We start from the raw sequence: 14,940 nt of genomic DNA, 5'->3' as shown, positions 1-14,940 counted from the left end.
GCTGATTGAGGTCTGACTGAAGCTGCTGAAAGGTGAGGGGGGAGCGGAGGAGGGAGCGGCGGCGGCGGCGGGGCGCGCTCCTGTCACTCACTAGCTATCGTGGGCACAGATACCACCTGGCTACCTATCCTGGGCGCACATACCCCCTGGCTACCTATCCTGCGCGCACATACCCCCTGGCTACCTATCCTGGGCGCACTTACCCCCTGGCTACCTATCCTGGGCGCACATACCCCCTGGCTACCTATCCTGGGCGCACATACCCCCTGGCTACCTATCCTGGGCGCACATACCCCCTGGCTACCTATCCTGGGCACAGATACCCCCTGGCTACCTATCCTGGGCACACATACCCCCTGGCTACCTATCCTGGGCGCACATACCCCCTGGCTACCTATCCTGGGCACAGATACCACCTGGCTACCTATCCTGGGCGCACATACCCCCTGGCTACCTATCCTGGGCGCACATACCCCCTGGCTACCTATCCTGGGTGCACATACCCCCTGGCTACCTACCCTGGGCGCACATACCCCCTGGCTACCTACCCTGGGCGCACATACCCCCTGGCTACCTACCCTGGGCGCACATACCCCCTGGCTACCTATCCTGGGCGCACATACCCCTTGGCTACCTATCCTGGGCGCACATACCCCCTGGCTACCTATCCTGGGCGCACATACCCCCTGGCTACCTATCCTGGGCGCACATACCCCTTGGCTACCTATCCTGGGCGCACATACCCCCTGGCTACCTATCCTGGGCGCACATACCCCCTGGCTACCTATCCTGGGGACATATATCCCTGGCTATATATTCTGGGGACACTGTCTGTTTGTCATTATGTGCATTTACTGGTGAAAATCTCTCTTATGTGCATTTGCTGGTGAAAAGCTGTCTTCTTATGTGCATTTGCTGGTGAAAAGCTGTCTTATTATGTGCATTTGCTGGTGAAAAGCGGTCTCTTGTTATGTGCATTTGCTGGTGAAAAGCGGTCTCTTGTTCTGTGCATTTGCTGGGGAAAAGCGGTCTCTTGTTATGTGCATTTGCTGGTGAAAAGCGGTCTCTTGTTATGTGCATTTGCTGGTGAAAAGCGGTCTCTTGTTATGTGCATTTGCTGGTGAAAAGCGGTCTCTTGTTATGTGCATTTGCTGGTGAAAAGCAGTCTCTTGTTATGTGCATTTGCTGGTGAAAAGCGGTCTCTTATGTGCATTTACATGGGGAAAAGCTGTCTCTTATGTGCATTTACATGGGGAAAAGCTGTCTCTTATGTGCATTTACATGGGGAAAAGCTGTCTCTTGTTATGTGCATTTACATGGGGAAAAGCTGTCTCTTATGTGCATTTACATGGGGAAAAGCTGTCTCTTGTTATGTGCATTTACATGGGGAAAAGCTGTCTCTTATGTGCATTTAGTGGGGAAATTTTGTCAGTAAGAATAATCTTTTGTCAGTAAATTTTTAGGTATTTGTCAGTAAAAAAATAACGTGAAAGGTTGACAACACTGGCAGGCTGCGCGGCGCAACGGGAAAGATACAGGCAGCCCACCTTGGGCTTGGCGGGGGGAGGAGCCTACGACAGCGAGAGTAGGGTGGCTGCAGGCAGCCATAAATACGCAGTGTGTGACTGCGTCGCACTTGCAGAGCCTCTCAGCCTGAGTTACTACAGAGACTAGCAGACTCGCAGGAAGCCAAAGCCAGCCAGGAGCAAGCCATGGAAGAGGGGTAGGAATGGGGTATCACATGCATGCGGAAAGAGGTGAAAGGTGTGGGTGTGATTAGGCAGGACACTGGTGTGGTTATGTGGTTGGGCGCGGTAAATTTAACCACTCCCATAGGCGCCAGAGAAAATCTTGCACCCAGGTGCCAGGCACCCCAGGCTCGCCCCTGCCCCCCCCCCCCAACCGCCGCAGCTCTAACAGTGATCACTATGATCCGCCGGTGATCGTAGTGATCATGTGATCAGGAGCCACTCGTGATGGTGCCTGATCACTGAGGGGAGATGTCAGCTGTCATATGACAGCTTAATCTCCCCTCTCGGGTGCGCTCGATCATGTCGGGAGCAGAAACAGCGGGTGGCGTAAATCCTATGCCGTATCAGCCTAGGGCAGCCACAAGTGCAGCATAGGATTTACCTACAGTGGACCCAAAAGGGTTAATGCAATCCTTAAGTGTAATGTAAAAAAAATTAGATACCTCAGTAGTAAGAAGCCTCTGAGCAGTCCAGAGACTTTCCGGATCTTATTACAAGATCACTGTTCCTCCATAACCATTTAACTAAATTGAGTCAAGCAAGTTTTTTTCCAGGCATGAGCATGGACATACTGGGCATGTGCGATGCACCCATATATGTGCACATATTTTCTTAGTCTTAATTTTATTACAAATTAGCTGAAGACCCAGTGTTGTTCATGTATAAATTTGGTTGTTGTTGGGTCCGGCCACTTTTTCTAACTTTGACATACAGTAAGTGACCAAGTGTGTGAGCTTTGGGGCCAAAGGCATCAATAATGGGAGAATGGAAGCAGTTTATCAATCAAACAAATCTGATTGGCTGTTTGTGGCTCCACCCTCTTTTCTGAATTTGAAACCCAGTCACTCAATGACTGACTGAGCAGGTTTGATACCTTTGTCATTAATAGTGTAAGAATGGCAGCAGTTAAATGTTCCCATTTAAAATCAATAGGTGAATTTTGATATTAATCCCAGTTACTCAGTGACCAACTGTGCCAAGTATGAGAACCCTGCCATTAGCAGTGTAAGCATGGTCACGAGTTTTCCCATTGAAAAATGTGAATATTGCACTTAAGTGGCCAATATTACAGTTTAACCACTTCACCACTGAAGGGTTTTACCCCCTGAGCACCAGAGCAATTTTCACCTTTCAGTGCTCCTTCCATTCATTCGTCTATAACTTTATCATTACTTATCGCAATGAAATGAACTATATCTTGTTTTTTCCGCCACCAATTAGGCTTTCTTTAGGTGGGACATTATGCCAAGAATTATTTTTTTCTAAATGTGTTTTAATGGGAAAATAGGAAAAATGTGGGGAAAAAAATAATTATTTTTCAGTTTTCGGCCATTATAGTTTTTAAATAATGCATGCTACTGTAATTAAAACCCATGAAACGTATTTGCCCTTTTGTCCCGGTTATAAAACCATTTAAATTATGTCCCTATCACAATGTTTGGCGCCAATATTTTATTTGGAAATAAAGGTGCATTTTTTTCATTTTTGCGTCCATCCCTAATTACAAGCCCATAGTTTATAAAGTAACAGTGTTATACCCTCTTGACATAAATATTTAAAAAGTTCAGTCCCTAAGGTAACTATTTATGTATTTTTTTTAATTGTAAATTTTTTAATTTTTTTTTAATTACAAAAAAAAAATGGGGAGTGTGGGAGGTAATGAGTTAATTTTATGTGTAAAAGTCATTTATTTGTATGTGAAAAATGTGTAGGGTGTAGTTTACTATTTGGCCACAAGATGGCCACAGTAACTTTTTGTTTTAATGCGACCTCCAAGCTTCCTTCCGGAAGCTTGGAGGAAGTATAAGGAGGCTGGACACGTGAGTTTTTTCTCACAATGATCGCGCTGCCCATAGGAGAGCAGCTGATCATTGCGGGGCTTAGATCAACGAACGGGAATGGATTTTCCCGTTCATTGATCTCTGGGCGAGCGGGCGGCGGCGTGTTTACTAGCGGCGGGCGGCGTGTTTACGAGCGGGAGCGCGGACAGCGTCGGGAACGCGGAAAGTACGTGTTTCTCCGTCCCTGGTTGTTAAAGGATGGAAAAAGGGGCGGAGAAATACGTACGCGCGGGGGTAAAGTGGTTAACATTGTGCTGACCCGGAAACTGTTATGAGGTCATCACCATTTTTAACCTTTTAAGGATTTAAAGAGGAACTGTCACGAAAATCTTAAAATTTAAAACTCATACAAATAAGAAGTACATTTCTCCCACAGTAAAATGAGCCATACATTACTTTTCTCCTGTGTTGCTGTCACTTACAGTAGGTAGGAGAAATCTGACATTACCGACAGATTTTGGGCTAGTCCATCTCTTCATGGGGGATTCTCAGCATGGCCTTTAATCTTTATAAAGACATTCCCTGAAAAATCTTTATACAATGATGCTGGCCACCCTCCCTGCTCGCTGCACACTATTTTGCCAGTTGGACAGAGCAACTGCCATTCACTAAGTGCTTTTAAAAATAAAGAAAACCCTGAGAACCCCTATGAGAAGATGGGCTGGTCCAAAATCTGTCGGTAATGTCAGATTTCTACTACCTACTGTAAGTGACAGCAACATAGGAGAAAAATAATTTATAGCTCATTTTACTCAGGAAGAAATGTACTTCTTATGTGTATGTGTTTTAACCACTTCTGTGCCAGGGGGGTATTTTTCTGATCGGTGCTGCGTGGGCTCTCCAGCCCGCAGCACCGATCAGCTGGCAGCCAGGGAGATCAGACTTCCCCCCTTTTTTCCCCACTAGGGGGATGTCCTGCTGGGGGGGTCTGATCGCCGCCGGCTGCATGCGCTTGCGGGGGGGGGGGGACTCTTCAAAGCCCCCCTCCGCAGCGCTTCCTGGCCTCCTTCCCCTTCCCTCCCTCTCTCTCCCTCTGTGAGCGGCGCAGGACGGAGTTCCGTCCTGCGCCGGATAGGATAGGCTTCAGCCTATCAGGTGCCGGCAGTCCCCGGCCAATCAGAGGCCGGGGATCGCCGATCTCCTCTACGGCGCTGCTGCGCAGCAGCGCCGTATATATGTAAACACCGGGGAAGATATTCCCCGTGTGTTTACATTTACCCTGCGAGCTGCGATCGGCGGCTCGCAGGGTGTTCACGGAGGCACGCTCCGTGAACTGACATGGAACGGCCTCTCATACGAGCGGCCGTTTCCATGCAATTTACTTCAGGATTCAGGGGCGTAGTTAAGCGTACGCAGAATCCTGAAGTGGTTAAATTTTAAGATTTTTGTGACAGTTCCTCTTTAAGGACCATGTGCTTTAACACCCACCCCCGCCCCCCAAGACCAGGCCATTTTGTCCAAAATGGGACACTGAAGCTTTAATGGCTCGCTGCAGGGCAGCACTACACAGCACACAAGTGATTTCCCCCCCCCCCCCCCCCCTTTTTCTCCCCACCAACAGAGCTCTCTGTTGGTGGGGTCTGATTGCTCCACTGGTGTGTTTTTTTTTTTTTTTAATAAAGGTCAATATTTTTTTTACATTTTTTTTCCCAGCCCACCAGCCAATCCCCGTGATCAGCTGTCATAGGCTTCAGCCTATGACAGCTGATCACCTTCGAGCCCACAGAGGTGTCACATGGCTGTCCCCTGTACAGCGCTGCCTTAGATTGTAGCACTGTACAGCAATAAAAGATGGCGAATGCTGCTTGGAGACTGAAGGAGGAGCATAGCTCTGCCTACCAAGCGGAGATGCACGCGCATGAGCGCGCAATCTCCTGCAAAACACTCCCCCAGAGCTTTACGCCGATCGGCGTTAGGCGGTCCTGGGGAAGCCACTGCGTTCACGCAGTGGTCGGATGAAATATGCTAATTTTTTTAGATAGGAAATTTGGGTTTTCATGAGCTGTATGCCAAAATCATCAATATTAAAACAATAAAAGGCTTGAACTACTTCAGTTGTGTTTAATGAATCTAAAATATATGAAAGTCTAATGTTTATCAGTACATTACAGAAAATAATGAACTTTATCACAATATGCTAATTTTTTGAGAAGATCCTGTATATAGCTCTAGGTCTGTCACAATCACCCGCTCGGACCCTTGGCCCACCCCCTGCTCCTGTCCCAACGGCTGATATATATATCAAAATCCTTTATTTCACCAAGTACAAACATGGGGGGAAGGGGGGTTATCTGGGTTTGTACCCGGAATTGGTTTTGGCTCATACAGGTTCTGGAAGGATGGGGGTGGGAAGAATGTCCGAAAGCCAAGAGCCGAGGATGCCATAAGACGACGCCTCATATTACTGTTACGGTGGCAGGTACAGTAATTGTTTGTACTTAAAAACGGGACAAAGTCATTTGGTTGATGTGTTAGGCCTGGAACCCACTAATACAATACAATACAATAACATTTGTAAAGCGCTTTTCTCCCATAGGACTCAAAGCGCATAGCAGTATGTTTCTAAGCCATTTATAAGTGGTTGTGGTTTGAGAGGCTCTTGCTAATGTAATGCTATGGGTGGGATCCCACTTGAGCGATGCAATTTTATAAAAATTCCCCATCACATTGCATTAGCAGGAGCTTTTTCAAATCATTAGCTCTTAGAAAAGGCCACTAGTGGGTTTGAGCCCTTAGGCCGCATTCACACTGCTTTATGTGTATTTATGCATTTTAATAGACATATTTTTATTATGATACATAAAGTGTAAATGAAAATGCATGAGTTTTCCAGAAAAATGCTCCCAGACATGTTAAATGCACTGCACAGCAAGGCATTCTCTAGTGACAATAATATGAAAGACTATTGACTTTCATGTTTCCTTGCAGATCGCATTCCATGTGTAGCATGTCAGAACTGACTGCACCACCCATAGGGTTTGATTCACTAAGACAAATAGCATGCCTTATCAGAGTTAACACACCTTATCAGAGTAGCACAGCGAGCGCTACAAACTTATGCCTGATAATTGGCAATGGCGAGAACTCCACTCGTCTTACCCTGAGCCCCTGCGGGTCCAACTACTTTAAGGGACATTATCCCCGCACTTTTATATATATATATATATATATATATATATATATATATATATATATATATATATATATATATATATATATATATATATATATATATATATATATATATATATATATATATATATATATATATATATATATATAATTCATTTTTTTTTTAAGTCTACAGCAAATTACTGGAAGTTACTTCACTTTCTGGTGACCTATTTCTTAATTTTTTTTTACAGTTTGGATGCTAATAACTTGCCCCCTTCCTCCTGTCTCCAACTGGCATCTGGAATAAGAGATAACCAGACCCTGAAAAATCTTGGCCTTTCTGAGAACAATCTGAAGGGTCCTTATTTCGGAGATCTGATGGCGGCTCTGACAACAAGCAAGATAGAGACATTAAAGTGAGTATAACAGCAATGCTTGCAGTAGTTACTACTAGGGACACATTACACACAACACATACTGTATATCAGTATGTAAACTAAAAATGAAAAAAAAAACAGACTCAATACAATGAACCTGACGTACGAAGGGAAGCCCCTTGCAGCTAACTGTCCCACGCTGACACCTCCATTCGCAGCCGCCGGCCTGATCCCCGCACGGTGCAGAGGACAACCTTAAGGTCGTACTTACAGTGCCTGCATGAAGCGCCGCTTTCAAGCCCACGTTGTCCGCGGCATACTTCACAGGCACAGTACGCCGCGGACAACGTGGGCCTGATTGACAGCGGCGTTTCATGCAGGAGCATTAAGTATGACCTTGAGGTCCCAGGCAAGTAAATGGGCTGACATTTTTTTTGCCTGATGACTCCTTTAAAGTGAATGTTTACCGTTTAAAAAAAAAAAGTCAGATACTCACCTAAGGAGAGGGAAGGCTCGGTCCTAATGAGCCTTCCCTCCCCTTTCCCGGCGCCCGGTCCCGCGCAGGATCCCCCGTGGCATTATTCGACCAGTTCGGTCAAATACTGCCACTTCCGCAGCCGAAGGGATGTTTCGGAAGCCTTCGGGGAGCACTCGGGTTCCCGAAGACGGGCCGCTCCATACTACGCATGCGCGAGCGCCCTCTATGACGCACTCGCGCGTGCGTGGTATGGAGCGGCCCGCCTTCGGAAGCCCGAGTGCTCCCGAAGACCACCAAAGTCCCTGCGGCGGACGCAAACGGCGGAGCCAGCGCAGCACCGAGGGCACCGGGAGAGGAGAGGGAAGGCTCATTAGGACCTAGCCTTCCCTCTCCTTAGGTGAGTATCTGACTTTTTGATTTTTAAAGTGGTACCCACTGGCTTTAAGTGGGGTTATCATAAGCGATTCAGCAACCTTGGACGTGATCTTTTTTTTGTTTGTTTTTGCATTGACTCTGTTATTATGTGAAGAAATTAACCCTTAACCTGGGGCATATTGGAACAGAGTAAAAGCTTAGAAAATAGTGATTGCAGTGTGATTCCGGTGTCATGCAGAGAGATTGTAGTGTCATGCAGTGTACTTGAGGTGTCACTTGGACACCAGCAGTGAGGATCTCTCTATTAAACCCAAGTTTTTTTTTTATGTTTTTTTGTTTTTTTTAAGAAAAACAGATGCTATAGACACTGCATGCAACAGCAATCACGCTGCCCTAATTCAAGTACCTCTCAGCATTTGTCTGGATGGAGGACTGTGAGAAATAATACTGGTCCTCATATTCGCAATAATGATGCAAAATTTTAAAGCAAAAATGCCTATTAAATTTTGCACGTAAATGTAATCCATCCATAATGTATTACTTACGCCTGCATTCAACAGCTAAGTTTTAATGTCTTTTGAAGGCTTTTAATGGCTTTCAGTGTGTATCGTTTGAGAGCGTTGCGTTTTCTGGGCTTTTGGTGGCTATTGCAGGAAGTGGGTGTTTCTTCTCATTGAGCTGCCTCCCAGAAGCGCCACAGTTACTACAGTAACAGTGGCGAGGTAAGTGGATGACACCCACTTTTTTAATGCTTCCTTCCCCAATTATAGACTTAATGCAACCTGTGCCTTGCCCAATCGGTACATATTGTTCAAGTTAAAGTTTTTTAAACAGTATTATTTTCAATACAATTCAGAAAAATGAATAACTTTCTTTGTTCATCTTACAGCTTGAGGACAAATAACCTGACCCCTAATTTCTGCCCCGAACTGGCATCTGGAATAAGGAATAACCAGACCCTGAGGGCACTTGTCCTATCTTATAACAGCCTGGAGGGTCCTGAGTTCAGTGTTCTAATGGAAGCTCTGAGAACAAGCCGGATAGAGGAACTATAGTGAGTATAACTGGCTGCAGAAATCATCTGGGAATATACAAATGAAACACACTTTTCCGAGCTCATCAAAAAAATGAAAGTTGTACTCACCTGGGGCTTTTTCCAGCCCAGTGCTGGTTGTGAGGTCCCACGACGGCGTCCTGGCTCCTCTCCAAGTCCCCGCTCCGGAATGGCTGACCGGCCGCAGCCCGGGCGACACTCGGCCGAGTGTCGGGCTGCTCCTTCCGCGTATGACGCGGCTGACGTCACACGCCGGCCGCCTCATGTCATCACGGCGGCCGGGCGTGACAGTACTGCGCATGCGCGTTTAAAGCTTATAGGTTTCATTTTCATTCTTTCTCATTTACTTTCCAGGATGGGGGATGGCTGTGTCTGCAGTGTGAGGGCCTTTTCACAGTTCATTATTACATATACTGTGAGATTCTTCCTTTTGTTTTTCTGCAGTTTGGACAGTACTGAGCTGGCAAACAGTTCCTGCCCCGACCTGGCATCTGGGATAAGAGATCACCAGACCCTGAGGAAACTAGACCTGTCTTCTAACAGACTGAAGGGGCCTCATTTCAGAGATCTGATGGCGGCTCTGACAACAAGCCGGATAGAGGAATTACTGTGAGTAGAACAATTTTTCCATCTGCCATGATATAGACTATTGCTTCTTCAAGCCTAATATTTCATTTAAAGGAGGCTTCATTAAAGCCATAGTTAAACTTCTCAGATGTATTGTTGCTACTAAAGTTGAAAAGGTAACTTTGCTATTCCGTGCACTATTGTCATATTTGATACAGCCAGAGAAATCCCCTTTTGGAAAAGTTGCTCATGCAACCAAGAGAAGATCTGGGCAAGAAACCAGACAGTCTGAAAGGACAACTACCCATAATAATCCTAACATCTGTATAGCTATTTTCTCCTGTTGGACTTCAAGTGCTCAAGAGCTGCAGCCACTAATGGCGCGTTCAAGGGGCCACCCTGCAGTGTTAGTAAGTCTTGCCCAAGGACTTCTTACTGAGTGAGTACCTAAGGACTTCTTAGGTACTCACCGTAGCCAGAATTCAAACCCTGGTCGCACATGTCAAAGGCAAAGCACTTAACCAGTACACTATTCAGCCATAGAGATGGCCCGAACAGTTTGCATGCGAACTTGTTCACACGAACAACGTGGGTTCACATTGAAATGCGAACATATAGCGAGTTCGACCCGCCCCTATACTATATCATTGTGCTAAACTTTGACCCTCTACATCACAGTCAACAGACACATGGCAGCCAATCAGCCTGCACTCCCTCCTGGACCCCCCCCCCTTATAAAAGGCAGCAGCGTCAGCCATTTTTCTACTCTGTCTGCTGCTGCTGCTATAGTAAGAGAGGGGAGAGACATTGGAGAGATAGGGAAAACGTTAGGGCTTGTTCACACTGCAAGAGTTTTTTAAACGCTAGTGATTTTGAAAATCTCTTGCTAATGCAGTGCTAGGAGGGATTTTTAAAAAATCGCATCACTCCAGTGTGAACACACTCATAGGATAACATTAGCAAGAGCTTTTAAAATCACAAAGGGCTTAGAAAAGCTCTTGTAGTGTGAACAGGCCCTTAGGAGGTCTTGATAGCTTGCTCCTTGATGATATTTGTTGCGGAATAGCACCAAAAAAAAAGCTCTTTTGAGAGCTAATGTTCTTGTGATTTTTTTTTTATACTGTGTCAGGCCCAGCACATTCAGTGCATACCTTTTCACCGCACCTTTATGACTGCACATTGTATTACCAGTCACTGCATACCTTTCACTGCATCTGTGTGACTGCACACTGTTTTATATACCAGTCAGTGCATACGTTTTCACTGCCCCTATGTGACTGCACATTGTATTATACCAGCAGTCAGTATCTTTAACTGCATCTGTGTGACTGCACATTGTATTATACCAGCAGTCAGTACCTTTCACTCTACCTGGGTGACTGCACATTGTATTATATCACCAGTCACTGCATACCTTTCACTGCATCTGTGTGATTGCACACTGTATTATACCAGCGGTTCCTGCTCCTCTGCCCACAGCAGCCAGGTGTCCATTAAGGAAATCTTTGAGCAGAAGAAGTCGATGTCTGCAAGTCACCCCCTTGCCCGGTGTCAGACAACTACTGTTAGCTCGCCAGCTGTTACCATACCAGCTGGTGGACTCTGAGGTCTTCCGAAAATTTGTGGCGATTGGGACATCACAGTGGAAGATACCAGGCCGCAATTATTTTTCTAAAAAGGCGATACTCAAACTGTACCGTGATATTGAAAGGCAAGATGTGTCATCTCTGGCACACAGCGTTGGGTCAAGGGTCCATCTGACCACAGATGCCTGGTCTGCAAAGCATGGTCAGGGCAGGTACATTACTTATACAGCACATTGGGTCCTTCCTTGGATGTGTGGTGACCATTTCTCAGGCTCCCACTCCAGACCCCTGGATCACTGGGTGTGCAGGCTTGACCTGTGGCCAGAGCTGTCACAATTTGCCATCCAACTTCTGGCTTGCCCTGCCTCAAGCGTCCTGTCAGAAAGGACCTTTAGCGCAGCTGGAGGCATTGTCAATGAGAAGAGAAGTCGCCTAGGTCAAAAAAGTGTTCAGTACCTCACCTTTATCAAAATGAATGAGGCATGGATCCCAGAGGGCTACTGCCTGCCCAAAGACTAAGTCATTGCCCAAAAAGCATCTCTGCCTGCAGGCCGCTTGACTGCCTTCTCCGCCACCACCAACAGGGTCCAGAACTCCCATGTGGATTCCTGAATTTTTAAGGCCGCTAACAAAAAGAATAATTTTTCTGGTGCGTGTACATGTCTGCCTAATTTTTTTTAGCTGCATTGTGGCTGCAACAACAAAACAAAAGGCATGTACAAGTGTCAATTCCCCTTCATGATCGTTACCTTGCCGCGGTGAAATGAAGCTATGACCAGCTATATGAGTGTGTTGGGGGGCACACCCAAGATAATAAGGGTGTTGCTTCATTGTGGACAGACCAAATTCGATCAGCTGGACAGTCACTGTTGTTCTGTCATTGAGCTACCACAGCCTGGCGACCATATGGGCTTGAAAACTGCCATCACCTGCACTATCGCCATCGTGTGCACCAGTCCAGCACAGCCATCACTACACAAACAGCTGTTTGCGGTGCATTACACAGTGAGTTTGGTCTGTCAGTGGGAAGCAGTACACTGCTTACACTACCTGCTGATCCATGTCTACACACGCAAGATGTTTTCAAACACTTTATGCCTCCAGTTTAGTAATATAATGTGATTTCTGCCCTTTAGGGATTTTAATTCTGCTGTGCGTCAAATCCGTAATTTTCACTGGGACTTTTGGCATGTAACCCACTCCGCCATGCCTCCCTCCAGGTGTTAGACCCCTTGAAACATCTTTTCCATCACTTTTGTGGCCAGAAACAGTGTTTGTAGTTTTTAAAGTTTGCCTGCCCATTGAAGTATATTGTGGTTCGCACGAACGCAAACTTTTGCGGAAGTTCGCATTTGAGGTTCGCGAACCCAAAATCGGAGGTTCGAGCCATCTCTGTACCAGCCAGCCACTATGAATAATCAAGTGTTCTAAAACTACAATGTACAAGTAATGTCTAAGTATTATTTAATAGCTGTGTAAGCATGTTCCTACTTTTCGTGTTGAAGCCCAAAGCTGTACTTTGGTTTCTGTAGATTTTAACTGCATCCATTAGCAGAGGTGATTCTTTTGTTATTTGAAATGTAACATCACAGCCAGTGCTGGTCTCTGCAACCCTCAAAAGATTACAGACAGTAGTGTTTTTTTTTTTTTTTTACTATCAAATATAAAGTGTGAAACCTGACACCAAGGCTGGATTTTCCATAGAATATTTTACTAGCAGATAAGACATACATTTCACTCTGTTGAGCACACCAGTTCTCCTCAGACACTTCAGCTCTCCCTGAAAGCCTCACATGTTGTTATCTGTGTTTTTGTTATACAGAGTTGCCTAGCAAGCTCATGGCAAACCAGAACACCTAGCTCATTTAAAGAGGAAATCAGCAGCTAGTGAGACCTGCTGTTGCATGCAAAAGATAAAAAGTACACACAGGGTTAACAGCTGTAGGGAGAGGGATTCCCCCCTCCCTTCATGATTCATTGGTCCCAGCTCTGTACCTGACACCCATCAGAGAGGCCCTTTTAAAATATTAAAGGAAGAGATGACCACGGGGAGGTAAACAGCAGTACTTAGGAACACCTAGACAAGCTTATTTCCCTTTCAGTTTAAAATACATGTTTATTGATAGTTGTTCTTTAAGTCTTCAGAACATAAATTACTACAGCAAATAGCAATAGCCACTAAACACCCTATTGCACTACGCTATGGTCAATTGACATTAATTTATGCATAAGTCAGTCATGAGCTCCAGAACCATAAGCAAAATAAATCAATGCATCCATATCTGATTCATTGCCCATGTTCTACAATGTCTGTAAACCATTTAAACATTTAAGGGTTTGTGCACACATCCAGTTGGATCCGATTGGCCAACTTTAGCACTTCCACATAGTGTGGGGGAAAACAGATTTTAAATATTATGAACAGATTGTGTAGGAAAGCTCTCAAACTACATGGAGGTTGTAAAATTGGCCAGTTATTAACTAATCAAAATTGGATGTGTGTATGCACCCTAACGGTTTTGACACAAGAAAAATCTTTGTCTAAAGCCTGGTACACACTTTCAAATATTATTGGCCAATTACTGACCAATTTTGCCAAGTCCATGTAGTAGTATGAGGGCCAACAAAAACTGAATTACTATTGTTATACTATTAGATTGTGTAGGGAAACCCTCATACTACATGGAGGTGTATATTGTCTACAACTCGATAAAAATGACTAAACAGATAGCTTTGGAAGGTGTTTCTAGTAACATTGTTTACATCCATTACAGTTTGTTTTTTAATAAGCTGACAGACGATTCCTGCCCCCACCTGGCATCTGCGATAAAAAATAATCGGACTTTGAAGAGACTTGTCTTAACTGGTAACACGCTGGGAGGTCCTCAGTTTAGCGATCTGATGGAGGCTCTGCCAACAAGCCAGATAGAGGAATTACAGTGAGTATTACAGCACCGACTGCACCAGACACTACCTGAGATACTCAACATACAACAAAAGTACTGTCAATAGATAACATAACTATATAGTATAGTACTATATAGTTAGTGCGATTATAGCATGATACCATAACTGACTGCAGTCCAAATGGGTTGTACCTGTAGAGCTGGCAACTGTGGCCAGGCCCTGTTCCAAGCATGTTTAATAAAGTAGCCCCTGAAAATGGCACAAGTAATAGTCCATAGTAGAATACTTTTAAGGGGGCACTATGGCGAAAAATTTTAAAATTTAAAATATGCGCAAACATAGAAAAATAAGAAGTACATTTTTTCCAGAGTAAAATGAGCCATAAATTACTTTTATCCTATGTTGCTGTCACTTCCAGTAGGTAGTAGAAATCTGACAGAAGCGACAGGCTTTGGACTAGTCCATCTCTTTTTGGGGATTTATTTATTTTCAAAAGCACTTAGTGAATGGCAGTTGCTCTGTCCAACTGGCAAAATAAACTGTAGTGAACAGGGAAGCTGGCCAGCATCATTATTTAAATCCTTTTTAGGGAATATCTTTATAAAGAATTAAAAGCCTTGTTGACAATCCCCTATTAAGAGATGGACTGGTCCAAAACCTGTCACTTCTGTCAGATTTCTACTACCTACTGTAAGTGACAGCAACATAGGATAAAAGTCATTTATGGCTCATTTTACTCTGGAAAAAATGTACTTTTTATTTGTCTGTTTGCACATATTACTTTTTTCGCATAGTGCCCCTTTAAGAATATAAAGTGAGAGGAAATATTTTACATATGCAAACATTCACTATATCATTCATAAATGTATATTGTAAGTATATAAGCAGTT

At 44.7% G+C, this 14,940-nt stretch overlaps 1 protein-coding gene across 1 annotated transcript in view; it reads left to right on the top strand.

The window, feature by feature from the left end:
* Positions 1-14,940, top strand: part of LOC137532518 (NACHT, LRR and PYD domains-containing protein 3-like) — a 99,717-nt gene that overhangs the window by 50,246 nt on the left and 34,531 nt on the right. Inside the window, exons 9-12 of the mRNA XM_068253108.1 lie at positions 6,958-7,122; positions 8,826-8,990; positions 9,435-9,599; positions 13,918-14,082. Of these exons, the coding sequence (XP_068109209.1) occupies positions 6,958-7,122; positions 8,826-8,990; positions 9,435-9,599; positions 13,918-14,082 (660 nt within the window). The remainder of the gene's footprint in view (positions 1-6,957; positions 7,123-8,825; positions 8,991-9,434; positions 9,600-13,917; positions 14,083-14,940) is intronic.

The sequence above is a fragment of the Hyperolius riggenbachi genome, chromosome 1 (genome assembly GCF_040937935.1).
Source record: "Hyperolius riggenbachi isolate aHypRig1 chromosome 1, aHypRig1.pri, whole genome shotgun sequence".
Classification (NCBI taxonomy): Eukaryota; Metazoa; Chordata; class Amphibia; order Anura; family Hyperoliidae; genus Hyperolius; species Hyperolius riggenbachi.
The sequence above is the reverse complement of the archived record's forward strand: the minus strand, read 5'-3'. Positions and strand labels throughout refer to the sequence as shown.